This window comes from Engystomops pustulosus, chromosome 2 (genome assembly GCF_040894005.1).
Source record: "Engystomops pustulosus chromosome 2, aEngPut4.maternal, whole genome shotgun sequence".
In the NCBI taxonomy this organism is placed as follows: domain Eukaryota; kingdom Metazoa; phylum Chordata; class Amphibia; order Anura; family Leptodactylidae; genus Engystomops; species Engystomops pustulosus.
In genome coordinates, this window is record NC_092412.1 from 218,301,988 (window position 1) to 218,326,506 (window position 24,519).

General features: G+C 41.9%; 1 protein-coding gene across 1 annotated transcript in view; it reads left to right on the forward strand.

Moving 5' to 3' along the window:
- The window catches only part of NLK (nemo like kinase), a 94,221-nt gene extending 71,362 nt beyond the window's left edge, over positions 1–22,859 (forward strand). Inside the window, exons 5-11 of the mRNA XM_072138179.1 lie at positions 2,490–2,575; positions 3,080–3,289; positions 8,556–8,657; positions 17,237–17,323; positions 19,094–19,292; positions 19,875–19,968; positions 20,938–22,859. Coding sequence (XP_071994280.1) covers positions 2,490–2,575; positions 3,080–3,289; positions 8,556–8,657; positions 17,237–17,323; positions 19,094–19,292; positions 19,875–19,968; positions 20,938–20,992 — 833 coding nt within the window. The 3' untranslated portion in view covers positions 20,993–22,859. The remainder of the gene's footprint in view (positions 1–2,489; positions 2,576–3,079; positions 3,290–8,555; positions 8,658–17,236; positions 17,324–19,093; positions 19,293–19,874; positions 19,969–20,937) is intronic.
- The last annotated feature ends 1,660 nt before the right edge of the window (positions 22,860–24,519 follow it).

A 24,519-nucleotide genomic window follows, 5' to 3' on the forward strand; every position in this document is an offset into this window, starting at 1 on the left:
AATGGCAGCTCCCGTTACCTTACAGCAGATGCCGCCTATAATATTCACCCAGTGATTCCTCATAGTCCAAGGTCTGTTTTACAGGATGCATGGAAATGCTCTGAATGAGCATCCAGATAAGACTAGTATAATATACTCTGCACTGTCCATCATATGGATAGAAGACGGCAGGTGTAGTGGGTATGGTCCATGTCATTACCTTCTAATCATAAAGCTTCAGGACCAGGTGGGGACATAAATCTAGTACAGGGAATTGGGCTTAAAGAATTGAAACTGAATCCCTGGCGCGGAGGAGAATGTGGGAGTGATCTGCGACAAGCAGCCGGTGATGTTATAATAGGTTATAATTACCTGTTACTGAGCAGCTATAGCAGTTAAATGGGGGTTACTATTAGGTGACATGGTAGGGTAGGCTTTGTCTTCACATGGCTAAAAATGGCTAATAATTTTCACCTAGAGTAAGTAGCAGCAGTGGCCACAATGTCTCCTTACAGCATTGATTGACTGGACTGCTGGGCATAGAAGAGACTAGTTAAGTCTTAATATCGCTTTTAACCTCTTTTGCTGCCACAGGTTGGCAGACATTTTGCACCTACAGTAGCCAGGAAATTGGGGTTTTTTTACATTTTTTTTTTTTTGACAAGTACAAATAAAACCAAAATTTAAAACCTAAATAATGATGCCATCCCACCCTGTGACCATATGTTTTCTAAAAGTAGATGCCTGGCACATTGTCAAGGTTACACTCAGCAGTGTATAGTTTAAAGTTCATGCTATTGAGATTCAAGGTATACATTTTTATTTTTAAAAATTGCTTAAAACCTTACTTGGGCAAAAAAATGTGCCCGAAACACACAAATGTATCCCACCCCCTTCACGTACTAAAAAAAAAACAGCATGTAAACATACATTTCCACATCAAACATCTATGCCAAGGTGCACACACTTAAAGGTATGTAAAATTAATAAGTAAAGATTAACAAATATATATGTACAACAGTCCTCAACATCTACAAGAACGAACAATGAGAAAATTACAGTACATGAAAATTTACATTTTTCACTAAAATATGTTCAAAGGCAAATTCCTTAAAAGTAAACGTACTTTCCAAAACTCTGTAAGATGAGGGGATATCATACATATACCCCATGGGGGATATTTATCATACACCTGCACTTGTGTGCCTGTGTATGATGGCCCCGCTGCTTCTCCGGCCTCTTGATGTATCTGGCGAGGGCCTACACAGTGTTCATTTCTTGAAAAAGTGCCTGTGTGTTCGAAACTGCCCCATTGCCGTGGCTTGTACACTCCCTCCTTGTCATCCCGAATAAAGACGTTCACGCATTGATGCTGGTGAGTGCCGCTATCTTCCTCCCTCTGCTGCTTGGCGCAGCCAGCAAATTGTCATGTATGAAAATTCACCAGCTGCAGCGAGTCTCTCCCTGCCGGCCATGCCCACCCCTCCGGCCCTGGGCGTAGAGGTGGCAGAAAGGGGAAAATATTTGCAAGTGCAAGCAATAAGCTAGCATTTGTTATTACAGTCCGGGTTACGTACAAGATGGGGTCCGGAGGTTTGTTCTTAAGTTGAATTTGTATGTAAGTCGAAACTGTATATTTTATAATTGTAGATTCAGACAAAAAAAAATTGGCCCCAGTATCATTTGGAGTTTAAGCATTTTTTTCTGTAATGGGACCAAGGATTATCAATAAAGCTTCATTACAGACACCTTACAGCTGATCATTACAGCCTGGCACTATAGTAACATCCAGAGAGCTTCACCAGAGGTCAGAGGGGTCTGTCTGTAACTAGGCGTCATCTGTAAGTCGGGTGTCCTTAAGTAGGGGATCGCCTGTATTTCAAGCCCTGATGTATACCCCATGTCTATATTAACCAGAGCATGTGTCAATATTAAACAGGTTTTCCCATGAAGAAAAGTTGGTCCCTATCCACGGGATAGGGCCTAAATTGCTGATTAATGGAGCAGAACTGTCATGCGAGGCTGTCTGCCTCATTAGTCTGGCGGAGCAATGAGGGGTCCGACAGAGGTACGTGGGCCCACTCGTTTTCGTGATCTGTGGGGGTCTCAGCACTGAGACCCCACTGATCAGCAAATTAGGCCCTATCCCGTGGATAGGTCCTAACTTTTCTGTGTGGGAAATCCCCTTTTAATGTGAGTTTTTTGAGTGCGCCAAAGTGTTATGCAGAAAATTGTACATAATTTTACACCCCATTAGACAAATAACTTCATATCCTTAAACCGAACTAATAAGATGGCTAAGGCCGTTTTTAGATTGCTTTAACCGTAATAAAGCCCACCTGTAGCCTAGAAGAACTTGAGTATAAACGCCATAGCATAATAGTGGAGGGACAATGTAATATAAAAACTTTTATTCATGAATGTGTTTTGCATGTTCGGTGCACCTTTTACTGTTCAGTACTGATTCGCTGTGTACACATGTATACATTCTTTCCGTTTCTTGGCTTTAGGACTGAAGTATTTACATTCAGCCGGCATCCTACATCGAGACATTAAACCAGGGAATCTACTTGTGAACAGCAACTGCGTGCTCAAGGTAATTTTCCTCTCTTAGATTTTTCTAATGCAAATGTAATTAACTGGCTTGTAGTCTGCGTGTGAAGTGTGTGATCTTCTCCGATGCATCGGATTATGTAAAGTATATGGTTGGCTGATAACGGCAGAAAGGAATATAGACTTATTTCTCGCCGCGTCTTCTCAGCCGGCAATGGTATGATTAGTACGTTTCGTGCCGTCCTTAAAAGTAATGGGTGCGTTCATAAATTTACAGTGTGTTGTCAGGGCAGCAGAAGTGAGCGTCTAAGCGTATAGGATTTGTCTTGTATTATGTTATTAGTGCTTCTATTTTAATTTCTGCCCATATGTTGGAGTACATTATGACCTCTTAGAAGGCGCCATGGCTTCATGACATTGCTGCACTCATACAACTTTTCCAGGGCAAATCTTTATTAAGGTTCCCTGTTTTGCACCCAAAGTGACCTCCTTTTGTAAAGTAAAATTTGTTAATTGTCTAAATTCATCTTTGTTTCTCCCGGATTAGATTTGTGACTTTGGATTGGCAAGGGTAGAAGAACTTGATGAATCTCGACACATGACTCAGGAAGTTGTCACTCAGTATTACCGGGCTCCTGAAATCCTTATGGGGAGTCGTCATTACACTAATGCTATAGACATCTGGTCTGTAGGCTGCATCTTTGCAGAGCTGCTTGGGCGAAGAATATTATTTCAGGCGCAAAGTCCAATACAGCAGGTAACGTTTGTTTGTATGTTGTCAGAACCAATGTGTGTAGTGTTTGCCCAATAATTTTAGTGTGTCAGCAGGTTACATTCTTACTGTTTGAGTGAATTTTAGTTGTAAGTAAAAACTAGAGGGTGGTGGATGTTTAGATTTCATAAAGAACTGAAGTATCCAGATTTGGGCACAAAATTGTCAACATTTCAACATAAGGCAGTCACTAATCTGTATCCACCACACACAACAAATATCTGCTATTAGGCATTAGAAAATGGTTGAGATAAAGGAAATCAGAATGATAAACCAGGGACACTTACTCAGAGATCCAGGCACTGTGACTGTGGTAATCTTCTTATATTTGTTATCCATGGCCTCCTCCCTTCTAAAATCAACTTTTAAAATTACGCTAAAGAGACAGAAATACTCAGGGATGTCTTACCAAAGCCCTTCTGGCTCTTTAGCATAATTATAAAAGCTGATTTTGGAAGGGAGGAGGCAAAGGATAACAAATATAAGAAAATAACCATAGAGCTTTGAACGTATTTACAGGAAATCTACCATAAAAATCCATTTTTATAATCCATGGACAATTACTCAGTTTCTAGAAAGTTGGGGGAAAGCACCAAGCCTCCACAGTCCAGCTTTAACCTAACACCATTAATTTGCACTGGTATTTTAGATGCAAAAGCCCCTATAAAACTTCTGTAGGGCTGTAGAATAAACCACAAACGTGCTACATTCTGTGTATGGGAAATGTCCCTAAAGTTCCAGCGCTTTTGTTCTGAAATGTCTAAGTATAGACTATGAGCTGCTTCCTTTTTCTTATCTGTAAGTCTACAGAATCATTGTTGAGTGGTTATCTACAGTAAATGAAATATATGTCTGGCTTGGAGGGGAAAAAAAAAAGTTCCCGCCATCCCAGAAGTAACGCTGACCTGACAAGATGAGCAGAATGACTGAGCAGGAACGTTCTCATCACGCCAAGGATCATAAAAGAATAAGTAGCAGACTAGTGAAGCGTGACTGCTATGTATACAGGATGGCGGGGAAATTGACAAATGAAAAAATAATTAGATTTCCAAAACCTGCTCATTAGCGTTCCCCTCGGTGCAGTCTTCTCCTTCAAAGTAGTAAAGTATTTGTTCCGCCTGTGATTCCTCATGCATTTGTTTGGATACAGGGAAAGGAAGCTTTGAAAGGAGATCAAAGATTTCAGACGGCATTTGTACAATTCCTCAAGTACTTTTGATCTGTAACTTATTAGTCCCCTCAGAAACATATTTGAAAGAGAGGAAGGAATTAGCGAATTAATTCATCAGTAGAAAGCTCGGGAAGGATCCGTCCGCGGACCACTTGAATGACTGCTGATGAGCCGATTGCTTGGATCATGGAGACTCGTAGCGGGCCTTGTTCTGGCGGCCGGCTCCAGGGACCACAGATAATGATCAGGAGCTTTACTCTCAGCGTCAGGTTTAAGGTGGTATTCACACAAATTCACTTGGTCTAGAAACTTTAAAGGAATAGTCCAGTAATGTTTAGCTATCCGTTGGTCGAGGTCCTAGAATAAACTCATGTTGGAGTGCAAGGTACCCAAATGTTTTGTAGGTTTTCCCATCAGACATTATTGGACATCTCCCAGGTTTGTTGCTGGACTGTGCTATCAGCAGGATTATATTTGACTTCCTATAAAAGTACCTATAGAAACCTACTATAAGCCCCAGAAGCCTCTACCATGTTACCCCAAAATGTAGCCCTAGCTTGATTTTTTTTTTTTTTAAAGCCTTTTCTGAGTAGGGTTCGAAATATAAGCCCCAGTTACAAAAGGCTGTATCTTCTATATCATAGCATCTAGACCAATCAGTTCTGGTGTTATTTTAACCCCTTAACACATTGTGTTAATGTACACACATGGTGTACATTTATGTCACAAAGCGTTACGGCTGTATGAAGAGGGCTCGTGGATTGAGCCGCCTTCATACATGGTGGGTGTTGGCTGCATTATGGCACTGACACACGCGATCGGTGCTGGCACCGATCACAGGTGTTAACCATTTACCTGCAGATGGCGACTGGTAAATGCCTATGTTGCATTGGTCCCGCAATCTTCAGTTGGATTGTCGCTCCCCCTGATGTCTTCAGGGAACAACTGTAATGGGTCCCTAGAAAAATTCTCCATACAATGCAATACTGTAGTATATGGAATGATCAAAAAGTAAAAGTAAAAAAAAATAGTAAGAAAAATAAAAAAAGAAACTAAATTTTAAAAAAAGACTAAAAATCATCCCACTTATCCTAGTGAATAATAAACTATAAAAAAAAATAATAAACATGGTATTGCCAAATGTATGAACATATAAAATGGTTATTCCAGCTGTGAACCCATTAATGGAAAATGGAGCCCAAATCTCCAAAACGCCACATGTTCACCATTTTGCAAATTTAATAAAAAGTGATCAAAAGGTCATATAGTCCACCAAATGGTAGCAATGTAAACGTCATTACATCCCCCAAAAACAACATGGTTAGTGTGCTGAAGTACTAAAACGTTATGGGCATCGGTATAGAGCAAATTTTTATGATTATTTTTTTTTTTTTTTTTTTTTTTGTACAAAAGATTTTTGGTTTGTGTTTTAAAAAAAATAAAAAAATCTATTAAAACCTAATACCAATATACATTTGGTATTCCCCCACGATTGTACCAGCCCAAGGAATAAAGTAGAGGTGTCAATTGGAGCGCACAGTGAAAGCCATAAAAAGAAAATGGCACATATGTATTTTATCTACAATTTTATCGCATCAGGATTTTTTTTTCAGCTACCCAGTAAGAAAACAAGCCCTCCTACAGCTCTGCAAACTGAAAATAAAAAAAAGTTAAGGATTTTTAAAGACTGGGAGTTCAAAAATGAAAATTCCAAAAAAAAAAAAATGGCCTGTCCTTGGGGGTGTTAGAGGAAAATCTCCCTGTAGTTGTGATTACGTCACGGGATTGATTAAGTAGGGAGTGTGATTTTCATATATTGTAGCTTCTGATCCTGACTTAACTTAACAATGGAGATTTTTTTTTTTTTTTGTGGCAACTAGAAACATTATTTTAAAAAAATGTGGACTCCAAGCCTCCGGAACTCCATTTCCATGCAATGTTATATCTATACGTTCATACTATGAGGTGTTCTAGTCGCCTGCCTATATTAGATTTGGACTTTTGCCCTGGCCGTCAGTGTATTTAACCTCTGCAGTACCTGTCCTGGTGCAGTAGTTTCCTTTGCCAGTGTTGGTGACCTATTCACAGCACAAGTGCCCAAGCATAAAAACTTGGTGTACAAGATGAAGTAAAGCACTTGTTCTTCCCAAATGTTATTAATTTTCTTTTAGCCCTTAAAAAGAACATGATACCCAGGTGCCTTATTCTCCTAAGCAACGCCGCACCAAGCAGTTTTCTAGCAATTACCGTTCTCGGGGGAGAATTTGTTCCGATTACTACTTCAGCTGCAGCATTGACAACAATCCTTTGGCAAGCTCTGAGGACCAGGTGCACAAACCCCTACTGATAAAGGGTGAATTATACCCTTTCTTTCCCTGACAGGTATATTTGCCTACTGATGGCTTTAACTCTGTGTTGCCTGCGTTGTACTATGACTCATCCTGCACACCTTCCACCTAGTAACATGCTGCCGAGATCTTTTTATAGAGCAGCTTTTGTGTTTTTCTAAAAGGCCATTTTGGAAGCTTTTCAACGCCAGAATTAATGCTTCTACTTGACTTCTGGGTGCACCCTTCGCCTGCTATTTTGTAAACTAAGCAAGCTTATAGCATACAGGAATAGCAGGTTGTCGGGCAGAGTGACCTAGTAACTACTCCACATCACTCAGGGTAGGGAAAATGTCGGTAGCAAGAAATTGGGAGAATTTTGTTGTAGGCCATCAAGAATCCTACAAGAGGGGACATTAATGTAATCTATGACTGGAGGATAACCAATGATGGTAACTTACCAGTGGGTAAAATACTGCGGATTAGAAAATTACAAAATCTTACACATCTTTCTTTATGTATGTCCATAGACAAATCTTAAAGGGGTTTTCCGTTATAGTGATATCCATAGGATAAGGTCATCCGTATGACGTTGATTGGGATCTGAGTTAACTGAGAATACTTGGTACTGTTAGGGATTTTTATGCAGGGCCCCAACAGCCCTCTTGACGTGTGTGGCTTAGTCTTTATGTTCAATCATGGGTTAATTAGGACTCACCTTACAAAAGGAAAGAGGGCTGTTGGGGCCCTGCATAAAAATCCCTAACAGTACCTACACATATAGGGGAATGTTTGCAGCCCATTTCGGCTAGGGGGAGTTGGGAGGAGTGAGCTCCAAAGGAGTTGGGCAGTCGCACTGCACTACAGGTAGGAATAGGACCTGCCCTGTCTTTTGCAGTACGTCCCTCGGCGTAGAGACGTCCGCTCGCTGTGACCGTGCACAAGATGTCTCAATGGCAGCCATGAATTATTTGCTGTATATGATTGTGTGCATGATGCTGTAGGGGTAGGGGCAACAGCTCTGTTCTTTGTGCAGTGGTCGGCACTGGGAACTGCACCTCTTCTCAAATTCAGATGTTAGTTCTGGTGTTGGAATTGGGTTGTCTTTGGAGAGTTGGGAGTATCTGACCCCATGATCTTCTATGGATAGATCATGAGTATCACTTTAATACTACTTAGATTTATTGAATTAGGAACATGTTGCCTTTTGACTTGCAAGACCGATTCAACATTACCCAAATTTATTTGGTCCAGAGATGTCAATTGGCTATTGAAGGAGTAATCCAGCAGCTCTTTATTGATCTCATGTCCTTAGGATAAGTGATTAATATCAGATCATTCATTACCCACCAATCAGATGGCAGAAAATGTTTGGGTGCTTCAGTGGGCCCCATTCCTGTGACTTAACATCCAGCAATCACAAGAGAATGGGAATGAGCTGCGATACGGAGCACAACCACTATTCTATTGATGGCGCTGTGCTTTGTTTACTTTGAAGAAGCAGGAGGACCTGTTGAGCTTCTCTAGTTTCTTCAAACAGCTGGTTGAGAGATGCTGGGTGTGAATCTGGTTTTGGTCACATCTTATGATGACCAATCATTGAATTCATGAATGCAGTTTTGGGTTATAGGCGGTTCCACAACAAAACCGGTTCTTGATCCGATATGGAGCAGCAGTGGTTTTACGGGTCTGCTCATTCCCAGCAATGTTCTGATGGATACTTGAGCTCACTGTGATTTCCTTTATTCCGCAGTTGGACTTAATCACGGATTTGTTGGGAACACCGTCACTTGAAGCCATGAGGACAGCTTGTGAAGGCGCCAAGGCACATATACTCAGGGGTCCTCATAAACAGGTAAGGGCTTATTTTTTCCTTTTATTTTTTTAATACATGGTGCTCTTTATGATTCTCTGAAATGATTCACGAGTCAATTAAAAAAAAAAACTTTGTTAACAAGAAAAGAAACCTGGCACTGACGACATTTTATTGCTGCAGCTTTTTCACGACCAGCCAGAAAGATGCCAGAAGTTATCAGTCAGCGCACATCGGGTTGGCACCAGACTCTGTTTGCTTTGTAATCAGAACCTTTCTGCCTTGGTGTCCAAATACGCAGCTTATTACTGACGTTGCATTAGCTGCAAAATGATTACTGCTTCTTCTGCCGCATGTATCCAACCCAGTGTTATCACGTACTGTTTCTGAGATGAGTACCAGAAATGCAACGCTCACTCCAGGGCCAGATGTTAGGCATCTTGCACTGATCTGACACTGACTGGGATCCCCCCTGATCACACCCCTCCCGCTGTATGTAGCTGTGTTACTGGGGGGCGAGGCGGCTGTATGTAGCTGCGTTACTGGGGACGAGGCGGCTGTATGTAGCTGCGTTACTAGGGACGAGGCGGCTGTATGTAGCTGCGTTACTGGGGGGCGAGGCGGCTGGATGTAGCTGTGTTACGGGGGGCGAGGCGGCTGGATGTAGCTGCGTTACTGGGGGGCGAGGCGGCTGGATGTAGCTGTGTTACTGGGGGCGAGGCGGCTGGATGTAGCTGTGTTACTGGGGGCGAGGCGGCTGGATGTAGCTGTGTTACGGGGGGCGAGGCGGCTGGATGTAGCTGTGTTACGGGGGGCGAGGCGGCTGGATGTAGCTGTGTTACTGGGGGCGAGGCGGCTGGATGTAGCTGTGTTACTGGGGGCGAGGCGGCTGGATGTAGCTGTGTTACTGGGGGCGAGGCGGCTGGATGTAGCTGTGTTACTGGGGGGCGAGGCGGCTGGATGTAGCTGCGTTACTGGGGGGCGAGGCGGCTGGATGTAGCTGTGTTACTGGGGGGCCAGGCGGCTGGATGTAGCTGTGTTACTGGGGGGCCAGGCGGCTGGATGTAGCTGTGTTACTGGGGGCGAGGCGGCTGGATGTAGCTGTGTTACTTGGGGGCCAGGCGGCTGGATGTAGCTGTGTTACTTGGGGGCCAGGCGGCTGGATGTAGCTGTGTTACTGGGGGCGAGGCGGCTGGATGTAGCTGTGTTACTGGGGGCGAGGCGGCTGGATGTAGCTGTGTTACTGGGGGCGAGGCGGCTGGATGTAGCTGTGTTACTTGGGGGCGAGGCGGCTGGATGTAGCTGTGTTACTTGGGGGCGAGGCGGCTGGATGTAGCTGTGTTACTGGGGGCGAGGCGGCTGGATGTAGCTGTGTTACTGGGGGCGAGGCGGCTGGATGTAGCTGTGTTACTGTTACTGTGCAACCTCTAAAAGTGACTCGTGTAAAAAAAAAAAAAAAAAAAAAAAAGGAACTCTACCTACAAAAATTGCTCAAAATCCATATGCAAATGAGGCAAGAAAACTGATGAGTTTTCACAAGAAAGAGGGCTAGTGGTTTAATGGAGTAAAATCTGGTAACAAAGTCCCTTTCAAAAACCATGCAAAATTGTAGCTCAAGTAAATGTTGTCCACTTTTGTTTTCTTTATATGTTCAGCTCATACACTAGGGAAGCTCTAGTCCTACAAGCTGAGCGTATCCATAGACATATACTGGCAGACTGAGGCATCCTTTTTACCCTCTTCCGCAGAGTATATGTCGTATAGTTTGGAAAACGCAGGATGGAAACACATAGTAAGCTACCGTAGTTATTTTCATCCTGCTGAGTTCTGTATATTCTTAGGAGACCATAAAATCCTATGGAAGACGGATGCAAAGTATTTCATCCCTCCCCAACCTCTGCTCGCTATACAGATCCCCAGTTCTCTCCTCCTGCTTTCTGTATGAGCGTACAGTGGGATACGCTACTGCGCTGCATTGTGAGGACATGTAGGGAGTCCACCTGAAAAAAAGACACGTTATGAACACACTAAAATACTAGATTAATAAAAAAAAATAATCTCTGATCCCTCCACTTAGTGCTTACATATACAGATAGCTGTATTATTATATATATATATATATATATATATATATATATATATATATATATATATATATATATATATATAAAATATTTTTTTTTTTTTTTTTTAATTATTATTATTTTGGTTGCATTTGTTCTGCTCTGCCTATATACAATGAAGCAAGAATTATAGTCGTGCAAGTTATGGACAACATGTATTATGGCGGCCTCACCGCGCAGCTGCTGAATACGATGAGTTTTGTACGTATTTCCCTTTTAATCCTTGGACTGGTCAAGGGACATATATGTCATCAGGTCGGTGGAAGCTGGATACAGATGTGCCGGTGACTGCAGGCTAGATGAGATGGACACAAGGGGCGGCCTCGTGTCTTCTCCACATCACGTCACTCATCTGCTTGTTAATACTCGTTCTTATTTTTCACGGTCATCCACAATCTGTGACATTCCCCTGAAAGCTTCCCATCATAATCTAGTATGATCATTGTGAGATTCGTTGTATATATTATCTGTAATGTGCCTCTAGTGTATGGGCTCTTTAAGGGGTGTAAATCCCACCCTGTCCCTTTATAATTAGTGGCGTCTCCATGTGTTGGCGGCTTCTTCCATAGCTGGGTCATTGCTGGTTATTTGCATAGTAAGCCGGCTAATGGCTGCTGTTAGATGCTCCTCCAGCGTTACGGCTTTTAGTAACATTTTCACTCATCCACTTCAAAGCATTTTTCATCCTGACTCCATATTTGCTGGTTTTTTGACTTCAGAAGAACGACCGTGATTTCATACAATCCTGAATCTGGCCAGAAAAAAAATTAGTCCAGATGGTTTGGCACAAGTGGGTTTTGGTTGCTAAGGGGTAAATCCATGTTCGCATTAGAGAAGTCACCACTTGCAGCCAAGATTTTGCCGATTGCAATTTGCAAAAAAGCAAAGCGCGCTTCCTCGTATGATCTGTTGGGAGCGGCGTCTTATGCGCGGCCAGAATTATTCTGGTAACGTGTTGATTTTAGCTGACCCAGTTGTGCTTCACTGTGGAACGCGGTGCGCTGTCACTTTCATTTATCGTGATCTGATTCCATTAATACTCCCGACAGGATAGATAATGCTGGGCATCAGGTTGGCACCTTGCCCACACAACAATATCCCTGCCATGTAACCAGAAGCCTTGTCATAAGCCAAAGCATGGGTCACTCCGCAAACAAAAACATAGTTACAGGGGGAAAAAAATAGAGAAATCCATTTCCCAGCAGGGAAAAGAAAATCTGAGTATTACTAACCCTTAAGCCACAATCCCCATCTGTCAGCGCTGAAAAGCTCCGAGCTGCGGGACAAACCATCGGAGGAGGAATAGGTTCAGCGAAGCCATTACAGCAGGAAACTCCACGTCCAGGAGAGCGATGCCTACAATTTGATCAGTAAGCCCGAGAAAGTCGGAATTCAATAAAACCAGTTAGTTTTTCTGGAGCTCAGGAATGGGCTGTTACTTTAGGCGATTACCGAAGCCAATGAAAAGAGAAAAAAAAAACAATTATATTTTCAGATGGAACCGGAATGTTATGGCCGTGCGATGAACCTAAAGAAGGAGCAAAGCAACTTAGGTCAATTGTGATCAATCTGTTCTATGGTCAGGATCAGCAAAGTCTGGGTTTAGACACCCTATTCGGGCGCAGCGGGGGAGGAGCTTCTCCCAATGCGTTGATGCGTTTACCTTGCAATTGGAAACAAGCGCCATGGGTTTTTTTCATTCTAGCATGATTTATCGACTGGAAACACATGGTGCTAGTTCCTGATCGCTACTAAATGCATCTGTGATTAGAAGTAGCTCCTCCATGCTGCAAGTTCCTTTTCTAAACACTATTCAAGCGTAGTGTGAGAACACGGCCTAAATGTGTGCACTTTTTCCCTAATCCATTACCGGGCGTTATTTACATTTTCCTATCATAGGTTGTATTCAGATCCGAATTCTAAATAATAAAGCGCATATGATGATTAAGGGTCTAGGAAATTAGTACAACAACCCTGTTTCTAGCCACAAAGACGGCCATGTTGGGGTGCAAAAGAGGAGAACTATTTAGTTACTGGAAGCGGAGGAGTGGGCCGGTGTGGGGGCTTCCTGTTCCTGAATGGTTGCTGGTAATGGCACAATTGTATGCCAGGCCGGGCACTCATACACGTGGCAGTGGTTTCCTGCACAAGTAGTCACTGGCTCGTGAGCAGACCTGACACCGATGACACACGGGCCACAAACAACGGACCATAGAGCCTTTGCTTGTGGCCTGTGAAATGCGCATGTCCTTGTGCAGGTCGGCTGACAAGTCATGGTTATTGGCCAGCTTTGGGCCACCCATTGCACTAGCCGGATTGTCTCCATATCACAGGCTGCAGGAATGTGACTACAGAAGTCGCCAGTCATAGCCCTGGGCTAATAAGGAAGCAGAAAATGTCACAATTGTATTGAGTCAGTAAGCTATCGCTGTGCTGAACTTTGCTCAGGGCTGCGCATTTTTATGTTTTTAAGCTAAAGGGCAAACTCCATGGCAGACCCTGCAGCGCTGTCACATCCTTAATATGGTTTCCTGTTGGGATCTGAAGAGAACCGAATCCTCTGACTGGAGTGACAGCTTGGCAGACACGGGGGCAATTGTGTCCCCGATGTGTCGTGTGTCGCCTCCTCATGTGACATCCTGGTGAGGGACAGAGCCCTGAAAGTGGAGCTGCTCATTTATCTCATGTGACGGCTCCGTACACGGCACATCTGATGGTTATCAGAACTGGCAATATGACTAGATGAGATTTTTGCTTTCCATTAATTAACTTTTTGTAGGAATATAGGTTCTTTGTAAATAAAAGAAACCACCACGTGTTCATGTATTGGTAACAGAAGGGCTCCGAGACGCCATTTTTATATGATTTGTCATTCTTCTTACCCTGATGGAATAATGGGTAACAACCAAGGCTCTTTAGCGCCTCTGCATGGAACGACAAATGATTGCAGGGCAAATCCCACCAGTAGTTCTTTACATGCAGATTCCATTCTCCTCGCTCAGTTTACCGTGGACTGGCACTGCCCATAATAATAATCTTTATTTATCTAGCACCATCATATTCCACAGCGCTTTACAAATCATAGGGGACGTATACAAATATAATATTCCATTAGAGTCATATGGAACAGGAGTGAGGGCCCTGCTCACAAGAGCTTACAGTCTGAGGATGAGGAGGTGACACAAGAGCTTACAGTCTATGAGGAGGAGGGGGTGACACAAGAGCTTACAGTCTATGAGGATGAAGGGGTGACACAAGAGCTTACAGTCTATGAGGATGAGGGGTGACACAAGAGCTTACAGTATGAGATGTGTTGATGACTGAATCACAAATTTGTGCATTTCGTACTCCTCAACAACCTGTCAACTTGTGTTAAAAAGTGTCCATTGATTTTGATGCAGGAGAGGAAAGGATTTGGGCTTCGGATACATCCGGTTACTGATATTTCATTCGGACAAACGTCTTTTTCTTTTGCTGGATTTTAAGGTTGTAGTTGTGGAAGTATTAAAAAGTGGTAGAATGATGTATTGGGGGAAGCTACAAGCTGACAGTGATAAATTTCCAGGAAAGACACAGATCCAGCGCTTATTGAGCTGCACAGCAAATCCCCGTTAAGCTTTGCAGGAATATGTGCAGCATGGAAGATATAATATACTGCTCCAGCATCCCTCACTCACAGGCTGCAGCTCCTGAAATGGTTATATACTGTACACCTTTTGCTTCTTGTTTTATATTAATTCATCACAATTCCATAAAATTATAGACGGGAAAGAATTTCCGTTCCACTCCAATGTATTTTGAATGCACTACACTACACTGCTGATGTACTTTAGCTAGTTGTGTGTCACTATATAAAATAAGAAAAAATATAATATATATGATATAAATGTATAGTTTTGTGATATTAGATGCAGTACTGCTGATTTTAGGGAAACTCCGGTAATTCACCTGACTGACCATTATGGTGTCTTTCAGACCAGCAGGGAACATTGTGTTCCCCAGCTGGAGTTTCTCTTTAACCATGTGAGTGTTTCATTTTGGGAAGTTAATACCAAATGATGGAGTAATGGATAAAATGTCATTTCTTTCCCATCACAAAGCACTCATCATTTCCTCTGGTGGTCAGATAATTGAGATTTGGCACTCCTCTGCTGCGGCTTTGTACACACCGCTGACATATCTGACATCCACATAGAGGATGCTTTTTTATTATTTTTTCAGAAAAGCTTAGAGCCGGTGATGGCTATAAACTTTGTAATCTACTTTGAGTAAAGCAGCTTCTCTGTACCCTTTTTCTGCTTCTTTCTCTTGCAGTGAGCAGTTAATCTAAGTCCTCCTCCCTAGACAGATAATAATAATCATCAATTTATTGTCCCTGGGGGGAAAGAATGTACCACATCCAATTTATAACACACAATACATAAAATACAGAATACATACAAATATACAGTACACATACCATCTAAAACATCTACATCTAACACATCTGAAAAACATAAAGAGAAAAAGATAGCACATACAAAATAGCACTTGTCTTTCCTTACTACGATTCTGATGGACCATGGGCTATCAGGAGGCTAATGATTAACTCTTTTCGTACCTAGAGAATATTTCTCATCTTTCTGAGTAGATTAGACTACCCCAGGTGCAGCTATACTATCTAGGAATACAGGAGTTACACCATTCTTTATATAAAAATATGCAAATTCATCAAACTTTATTACATATTAAAAAAAAAAGCAAAAAAAAAACCGGTACAATTGATGAAATCAGAGAACCCAATACTATGGTCCGGCTGGGCCAAGTCACATATACAACATATCAGGTATATCCACCAACCACCAGAAGTCTCCCTTAATAATTACCCCCATCCGAAATTACATCATATTTCACAGTGACTTATGCACTCAGTAGCTGTGGATATATATATCCTAGACAAGCGTCCTACCCATGTTGGTGTTATGTGATCGCCTGCCCACCCCCAACGCCAGTACCGCCCATGCTTCCTCAGGGGTTACAGGCAGTCCCCGGGTTACGTACTCAGTAGCTGCGGATATATCTATCCTAGACGAGCCTCTTACCCAGGTTTGTGTTATGTGATCGCCTGCCGACTCTCCAACGCCGGTTTCACCCATGCTTCCTTGGGGGTACAGGAAGACCCCTGGTTACTTACATGAAAGGTTCCGGAAGGCTTGCTCTTAAGTTGAATTTGTATGTAAGTCAGTACTGTATATTTTATAATTGTACATCCAGACAAATATTTTTGGTCTCTGTAACAATTTGATTTTAAAAATGTTGGATTGTCATAGGGACCAGGATTACCAATGAGCCTAATTTTTAGAAAGCTTTGATAACTCTTACAGCTGATTATTGTAAGGCTAAAGTACAGTAAACTCCCAACATCCAGAGGTCCATTTGTAACTAGGGGTCGTCTGTAAGTCGGGTGTTCTTAAGTAGGCGACCGCCTGTACTTGTATAGAAGAAATATCCTGGCACTCTCTTGTTAATTTTGCTTCTTGAAAGATTTATTAAGTGAGTGCCGGGATATTTCTTCTATACAAGTTTCTGGTGTTTGATGGACTATCCACGTGCACCACGCTGTACGAGTGCCGTCCTATTCTGGCTTTTTAGACTATTCCAGGCACTGTCTGTAAAGCATATTAAGTCATTAGACACTTTATCAGGTTTCTCGATCTCTCTGCTATCAGTGGATACAGGACAAAAAGGTCCTACTACTAAAACAGATAGAAAGGAACAGATTAATTTGGTAAAGTTAAGAGTTTACCATTATCAGCACTTTTGATTTCAGATTTCTACCATTGGTGTGCCATGGATCAGGCACATCTGCATTAGGATTATCTCCATGGTCCGTGAATCTTTTTGACCAAAGATTCACAGCCTTCATTCTGCAGCACAGCTAAAATGTATGTGAAGAGATTCTTTATCATGTGTATGAACCATTTGTATTTGCACACAATGTGGATTTCAGACCCATCATATTCAATGCATATTTGAGCGCAGAATCGGAGCTAAAATCTTTGTAGAGTGTGACATGCTGTTACCACCGCCTACTGGTGTCATGATCTCCGGGGGTCTTACAGCAGCCTGTACAGTGTGAACTGTGTCAGAGCCGCAGGCTGTATATACTAACCATGTGTCACCAGAGGCACAAAGTGCTGACAGCCCTTCCCTGCCTAAAAATGAGCACCAGGCCCTGACATAAGCTTACAGTACGATGGCTGCAGCCGGATAAATATTACCTGATGTACAAGAAGCTGCTTTTCAAGGGCAGATTTCTATCCAAACGGTAAGATCCTCTGTGTGATACTGAGCCGGCCTGACATTAAGCTGAAGAGACAGAACTGCAGTGCTGGCTGAATCCAGGCATCTATCACCCAAATTGGTAATTTCAGTCCCGCTCGCATAACTGGAGGGCTCTGAAGCAACTCAGCACTTTTACTGCACTAGTCAGACATGTTGTCTCTCTTGTTCCTGCAGCCATCTCTTCCTGTCTTGTATACACTGTCCAGCCAGGCCACGCACGAAGCTGTCCATCTGCTGTGCAGGATGTTAGTCTTTGATCCAGTAAGTATTTCATCACTGAATTTCTTCTATATGTTTACTTGTGGGTTGTTTTTGCACTATACCGCAGACCACTGATCAGCCTGACATTATAAGGTTAATAATCGGACTTGCAAATGGGGCAGCAAAATCGTCTGCAGATTATTTTTTTCCATGTCTAGTAAGGATAAAAATCTTGTCTACAGCATAGACTGAGTTCATTGTATCATAAGCAGAGGCTCCCCTGTCACAGCGATGCTGCTCGTGAATACACTGGACTGTCAGGCAGCCCAACCTGTTCTGTACTTGCGCTATGGGCCTGTATCTAGATTACGCTACCCATATACATTAAGATGACTGATCCAATTTAATAGCATAAGGCCTAGCTCCCGGCCCCATAGTCTTTTATTGGGCACATTTACTGTGCGGTTCATGCGTGCCAGTCTCTTTCAATCGGCACACGTTCACGTGCATGCGGCCAATCTATTATTAATAAAGTGCCGCACGTAAGAGTTTCCTTTATAACGAGGGGGAAAAAAGCGAGTATTTTAATTGTAATTTATTTACAACTCTAGCTACTTTAACAAAAACAAGTTTTTTACAACCCCTTTAAGGTCCTCCAGCCAAATTCTAGATCTAAAAAGTAGTGCCAATCACTGATTAAGAATTGCATTTTCAGAAGAAAGCGTTTTTTTTTTTTTGTCACTGCAATGGTTCCCTTTCTTCCCTCTGCTCAGCTCCTCCTGCTCTATAACATGCTGCCTGCTGATAAGACACTATGTATAATCTGCTCAGATCACCTGCTCTATAATATTCTACCTGCTGAAAGCACACAGTACAATATACGTAGCCCTCCTGCTCTATAACATGCTGTTTGCTGATAGCACACTGTGTACATTCCTACTCTACTCCTTCTGCTCTATAACATGCTGCCTGCTGATAGCACACTGTGTACATTCCTACTGTACTCCTCCTGCTCTATAACATGCTGTTTGCTGATAGCACACTGTGTACTTTCCTACTGTACTCCTCCTGCTCTATAACATGCTGCCTGTCATTGTCTGCAGATCTCACAGCATTTTTCATGTGAGAACTTTCCATTTATGCTGCAATCTCCTAAATGTTTGGAGCAGACTTGATGTTTTTGTTTTAGTACTCATATTTTTAACTCTCTCATGGCTTTGTACAAAAATCTGCATCAAAGCCTCCCTTTGTGATTGTGTCCCGAGCATCTCCTGCAAAACCTTGTCATTTGTTGTACCCTGGATTTGTCCGCTGTCCCTCATCCAAAGCTGCATCAGTGGCCGAGAAACTGATGTGATCCCTTTAGTATATGGTCTCCCTAAATAGTTAGAGTAGACGTGTGGTGAAGTATATACTGTACGTATATACATCTGGCCTGTGCTATGTAGAGTAAGGGATAGTCCAGTGTACTAATCCTGCTCCATTCAGTGTAGTGTAAATATTCTGACGACATCCATTAGTCTGATCAGGGAATCTCAGGAACACAAGCTAGGAATTAATTTGCTCCATTTATTAAAGCAGGAGGGCAGCGTGGTCCTCCCAGGGGGCTCCGCTCTTGTCTCTATTAAGCTGTGCCCTGCTATGACAGGCGTAGCTCAGTACTTATACCATGCCCTGTTCTTGGGTATTGAGCGCCCCCTTGTGGCTTACATCGGTAAAGCGTCAAACATGCAATCTATTCGTTCATCGCCCATTACGTGCATAGATGATAGAGAACAGATTGTATACATGATGATTTAGCAGCTCACAACTTGTTCTGTTTTGTCTCAGTCCAAGCGGATATCGGCTAAGGATGCATTGGCGCACCCCTACCTGGATGAAGGGCGTCTGCGATACCACACCTGCATGTGCAAATGCTGCTTCTCCACATCCACGGGCAGGGTTTACACCAGTGACTTTGAGCCAATCACAAATCCAAAATTTGACGACACTTTCGAAAAGAACCTTAGTTCTGTACGGCAGGTGAAAGGTAAGCGCTGTGTATGTTGTGCTCTGTCTGTAGGGACAGTTACTCATAGATCCAGGCACCGATAATCTTCTTATATTTGTTATACATTGCCTCCTTCCTTCTATAATCAACTTTAGAAATTATGCTAATGAGTCTAAGGCTCTTTGTAGTGTTACCACTGCCCCTCCGTTCTATAACTTCACAGGCTGTTAGTCTCCCCTGCTCCCACAGCTCCCCACCCCCTCCCCCCACTGTGTGCTGAAACTTCAGGCAGAGGGAGCTGGAAGTGCTAGTACAGCCCGTGAAGCTACACCATGGAGGGGCTCTGGTATGTCCCCAGAACCATGTGGGTCGTTAGCATAATTTTAAGAGCTGATTTTAGAAGGAAGGAGGCCATGGATAACAAAAAAAAGACGATTATCACAGTGTCTGGGTCTATGAGTAAGTGTCCCTGGTTTTTCATGATGGATTTTATGGTAGATTTAATTTCAACATTTTACTATAACTATATAATGACTCCTTCCCAATCACCAATGAAAATTGTTCAAATAATTTCATTGTTACAAAGTAAAAAAAAATTTTTTTTTTTTTTTTGTGCTACAGAAATCATTCATCAGTTCATTTTGGAGCAGCAAAAAGGGAACCGCGTGCCGCTGTGCATCAACCCCCAGTCTGCTGCTTTTAAAAGCTTTATAAGGTAAGTGTATACCAGGTACTTCTGTAACAGAACTCTGATTGCCTCTTGTCTTTGTTCTGATGATTGTGGAGGGACGTTCACATGACAGAAATTCGTCGCCAAAGTCCTTCTCTCATTGTACTCCGTACAAGGCTGTCAAGTTGTCTTCCACTTGTACAAGCTTGGATCAACTTTTTAAAAGAAATCTATCATCAAAATCCAGTATGACAGCCACGGGCGCTTACAGATCTAAGCTCAGTGACTGTGGTAATCTTCTTATGAATCAACTTTTAAAATTATGCTAATGAGTCTGGAGGATTCTGGAGGGTGTTAACTGAGCCTCTCTGTTGCAGATTCACAAGCTGTTACACTGGCTCATAAGCATAATTTTAAAAGTTGGTTTGATAACAAAATAAGTAGATTAACGCAGGCACAGTGGCTGGATCTATCGGCAAGTTTCATGCTTGAATGCGATGGTAGATTTCCCTTGAGTTATCCCCTATTAACACAGATGGGGATAACACTCTGATCATGTTGGTGCGAACCGTAGCAATCCTGAGCGCTGGGTTCCTGTTATCATGACAAGCATGTGTCCTGCTGCTCCGTTGGATACAATGAGCCTGTTGGGAATTGCTGGGCACGGCGCTCAGCTGTCACTGGCACTCTTATTTGTGATGGGCAGTTTCCAACATTCCCAAATGAATGAATGGAACGGCAGGACATATGCTCAACCTTCTGCTCCACCCATTAGTGAGAATGGGACCCCTGTTTCCTTGATAGCTGGGGGTCCCCTTCTTAGCAGTCGGACCCTCACTGATCAGCTTCTTATCCCCCATCCACAGGAGAAGAGATAACGTGAAAAGTACTTGGAAACCCTTTATACATCAGCAATAATGGGCAAAATCCTTCAAATATAAGCCTAGATCTGTATAGTGTATAAGATAATAGTTTTGTATGTTCTCATTAACTCTCGCCTCTACTTTCCTGTAGTTCCACTGTTGCTCAGCCGTCTGAGATGCCGCCATCTCCTCTGGTTTGGGAATAGTTTGGAAGACTTTTACTACTGAAGGTGTCCTGTAGCTTTCCACTGGAGTCTTGGGGATTGCAATCTTGAAGCTTTGATCGCGCTTGTACTATTTTCTTCAGATTTTAACTTATCGACCACTAAATATAAAATCCTATTTCCTATTTAAGTCCTTACGGCGCACTAGTGACTGTCACACCGGCAAAGTCAGTGGTTGTATTTTTTTGCGTTTAATTTTTAACCCGGAATTGGTTTATTTTTTAATTAATTCTAAAGGCTCAGAACAAAATTGACAATTGCAGATAAATTTTGTGGATATAAATGATTGTTTTTTTTTCAGTTTCTGTAGAAGTTTTGCTTTTAAGTATTTTGTTTTATTTATATTTTAATGAAAGAGACTTTTTTGCAAAGCTTTTTTGTTGTTTTTTTGTTTTTTCTTATACTGAGCCATTCCTAAAACCTCACTTTACGTTGATACAAGCAGTTGTCAGGAAGAATTACAAATCTTGTCTGGAGACCAATCATGAAGTACTTCCCAAATCCAGGAGCAGACCACAGGAGGGCGACGTCACCCGGTGTCCAGTCTCCGACACTCGATGGCTTATTCGCTAGAGGAGCGTGTCGCTATTTTGATCTAGTGAAGACCGAAGGTTTGTGGTTAGGATGAGAGCATCTGTGACTAGAGGGGACGGGGACACTCGGGTCCCTTCCCCCTTATAAATATATAAAATATATATATATTTAATCTATTTTTCTTAGACTTCCTTTCTTTCTTACCTTTTCAGTCATGCGCATGCGCCATTATCCATCTGTGTAAATAGTTCCATTTAACGGGCTTCTTTGTAAAGGTCCTTTTTCACGTCCCGCTGTACAAAAGTGGCACATTTTTTTTTAGTAGTTTTTGTGGAATTTTTTTTTTTGCACTGGACAGTTTCAACATGAAGAAAAACTAAAAAAAAAAATGTAAATCCAGGCTAGATCCGAACCTAGGCAGTATCTCTAATTGTATATGTGTACTTAGGGAAGAGCTCTTGTGGATGTATTGAAATGTCACAGTAGAATTTTTATTTTTTTTTTCTCCTTTTTTTTTTTTTCTTTTTTTCCTTTTTTCATCAAAAACACTGAATATTCTGTGTATATGTACATACAAAAACTGATGGCCTCTACCTCCTGGAGTTTACAGCTCAGCTTGTTTCACTCCAAATTGTTATTTTTAGGTTCAGTGTGCAGACTTTAAAACTTGAATGTTCCTTCCAACTTTTATATGTAAAAAAGAAAAATAATAATAATAAAAAACACCACATTACAATACAATAAAGCAGAAGATTTTGCTTTCACCTTATATCAAGACGTTTTAACGGACCGGGGCCCTTGTGCGAATCCAAGAATTAAGGACGACAGAGGTATTTGTAATGGACTATTCATTGTTTAAAGTTTTATTGTAATTTATCTTTTTTGGAATAATATTTTTATCCCAATGAGCTGGATTGTAATAGGAGGAGACTAAAAAAAAAAGTTTTTATTTCTTGTTTGTGGGTTTTTAAGCTTATGGGAAGTTTTAACTTCAATGAAGTAACTTGCTGTGAAAGACTGTATATTGGAATTCCAAAATTTTAGAGCTGGCATGGAATCTTTTCTACTTTTTTTTTTTTTCTTCTTTTTTTTTTTTTTCTATGCGGCTCCAGATAACAAACTCCAAAAATAAAAGAAGCATTTCAACAAAGATGTCTGAGAGACAGTTTACCATGACATGAAATGTATGGATGGACGGCGCCGAAGACCTGGAAGGCTTTGTCTTATGATAATGGTCGTATGAGACACTCGATGGTCACTTTGTAAAATGTAGATTTGAAGTAAAGTGGTGAAAACATTAAATGTGACAAAAACATTTCTTGTTCCTTCCTTTAATTTATTGTAAGCTTATTCTTGCCTTTATGTAAGGTTTATATTTGTGTAGAAGTGGCTATACAATGCTCACCGTTATTTGTACCCTTGAGTATTAAAGTAAATCTACCATCAAGATCCATCATGATAAACCATGGACATTACTCATAGATCCAGGCACTGTGACTGTGATAATCTTCTTGTATATGTTATCCGCGGCCTCTTTCCTTCTAAAATCAACTTTCAAAACGATGCTAATTGTCCAGAAGGGCTCCTAGGCTTCACAGGCAAGTGTTGAGGGTAAGGGGCAGACATTCTCTTGCACAGTGTAACAGCCTGTGACACTACAGCACAAGGGTCTCTGGTAACACACCCTTATGGCTTATTAGCATCATTTTTAAAGTTGATTTTAGAAGGAAGGAGGCCATGGATAACAAATATAAGAACATTACCACAGTCACTGGGTCTATGAGTAAGTGTCCCTGGTTTATCATGACGGATTTTTATGATTGATTTACTTGAAGTCGACCATACAAAAAAATCTCCTGAAATGTTCGGTAAGACTGCATGGATATATTGACTTGTCTGATACAGGTAAGTACAAGATGAAAAAATAGCAGGATAAAAACTTGGAAAGACAAAAGTGAAAACAATGCCAGGAGATGATAAAAGGGGTCGGGCACTAAACTTTGCAAAATTTTACTAGGGTAAGTACAAAACCCTAATAGGGTCACCCATATAGCAAAGTTTGTGTACAGCCAGAGGGAGCAGCAGGTCATGTGACATGGTGGCAGAAGACCTCAGGACTTCCCATTTTTATGGGAATGATTTTAACTGAGGGGGCATCCGCTTGAAGCTGGCAGGACACAGGACATCTCAACTGCAAATGGGTAAATACTATATTGGTGACACAATTTGGGGTCTAGTAAAGTTTTGTAATAGTTACCAGCCCATTTAATGACAACCATTCCTCAAAAGTAGCATACAGTGTACAACAAAACCATAGAGAACCCCAAGCCTCAAACGCAAAAATACATTTTTTTTTTAAGCAGCTAATTTTTGTCAAAAGTTCCACGCACAATCCATAGGAAAAAATTCTAAGGAGAGACAGAACAGACCACCTTTTAGTTCTATGTAGAAGACCCCCCAGCAATCAATATATACAGCTCCCCCAGCAATCACTATATACACATCTTCCCCCTGCAATCAATATATATATACAGCCACCAATAATCACTATATACAGCTCCCCTGGAGCCTTAGCTGAATGCTGCAGTAGTATACAGTCCATATGTGACTACCACTGCATTCACTTCTAGGGGACAGAGGAAGTGCATTACTTGGCCATTTCCAGCATTACCACTTCATATACTTCTAAATGACTTACACATGTCCTCATCTACACAGTTTATGTAGGACACTCAGGAACCACTCATCTCAGGCAAAGCTAAGCCCAGTGGTGAAAAATATACCTGCACCTCTGGACAGACCACAGTGCAGAGGACAGGACTCCAGGCACCATAGTGATACATGACGGACAGAGAGCCTTCTTCCAGCAGCGCCAAACTATGATTATATATAGAAATAAACTCTCTGCATCACATGTTGTTTGTAGTCCCTTCCCAGGCACTGTGGTTGAGCCATGAAATTCCCCAAAAAATCTC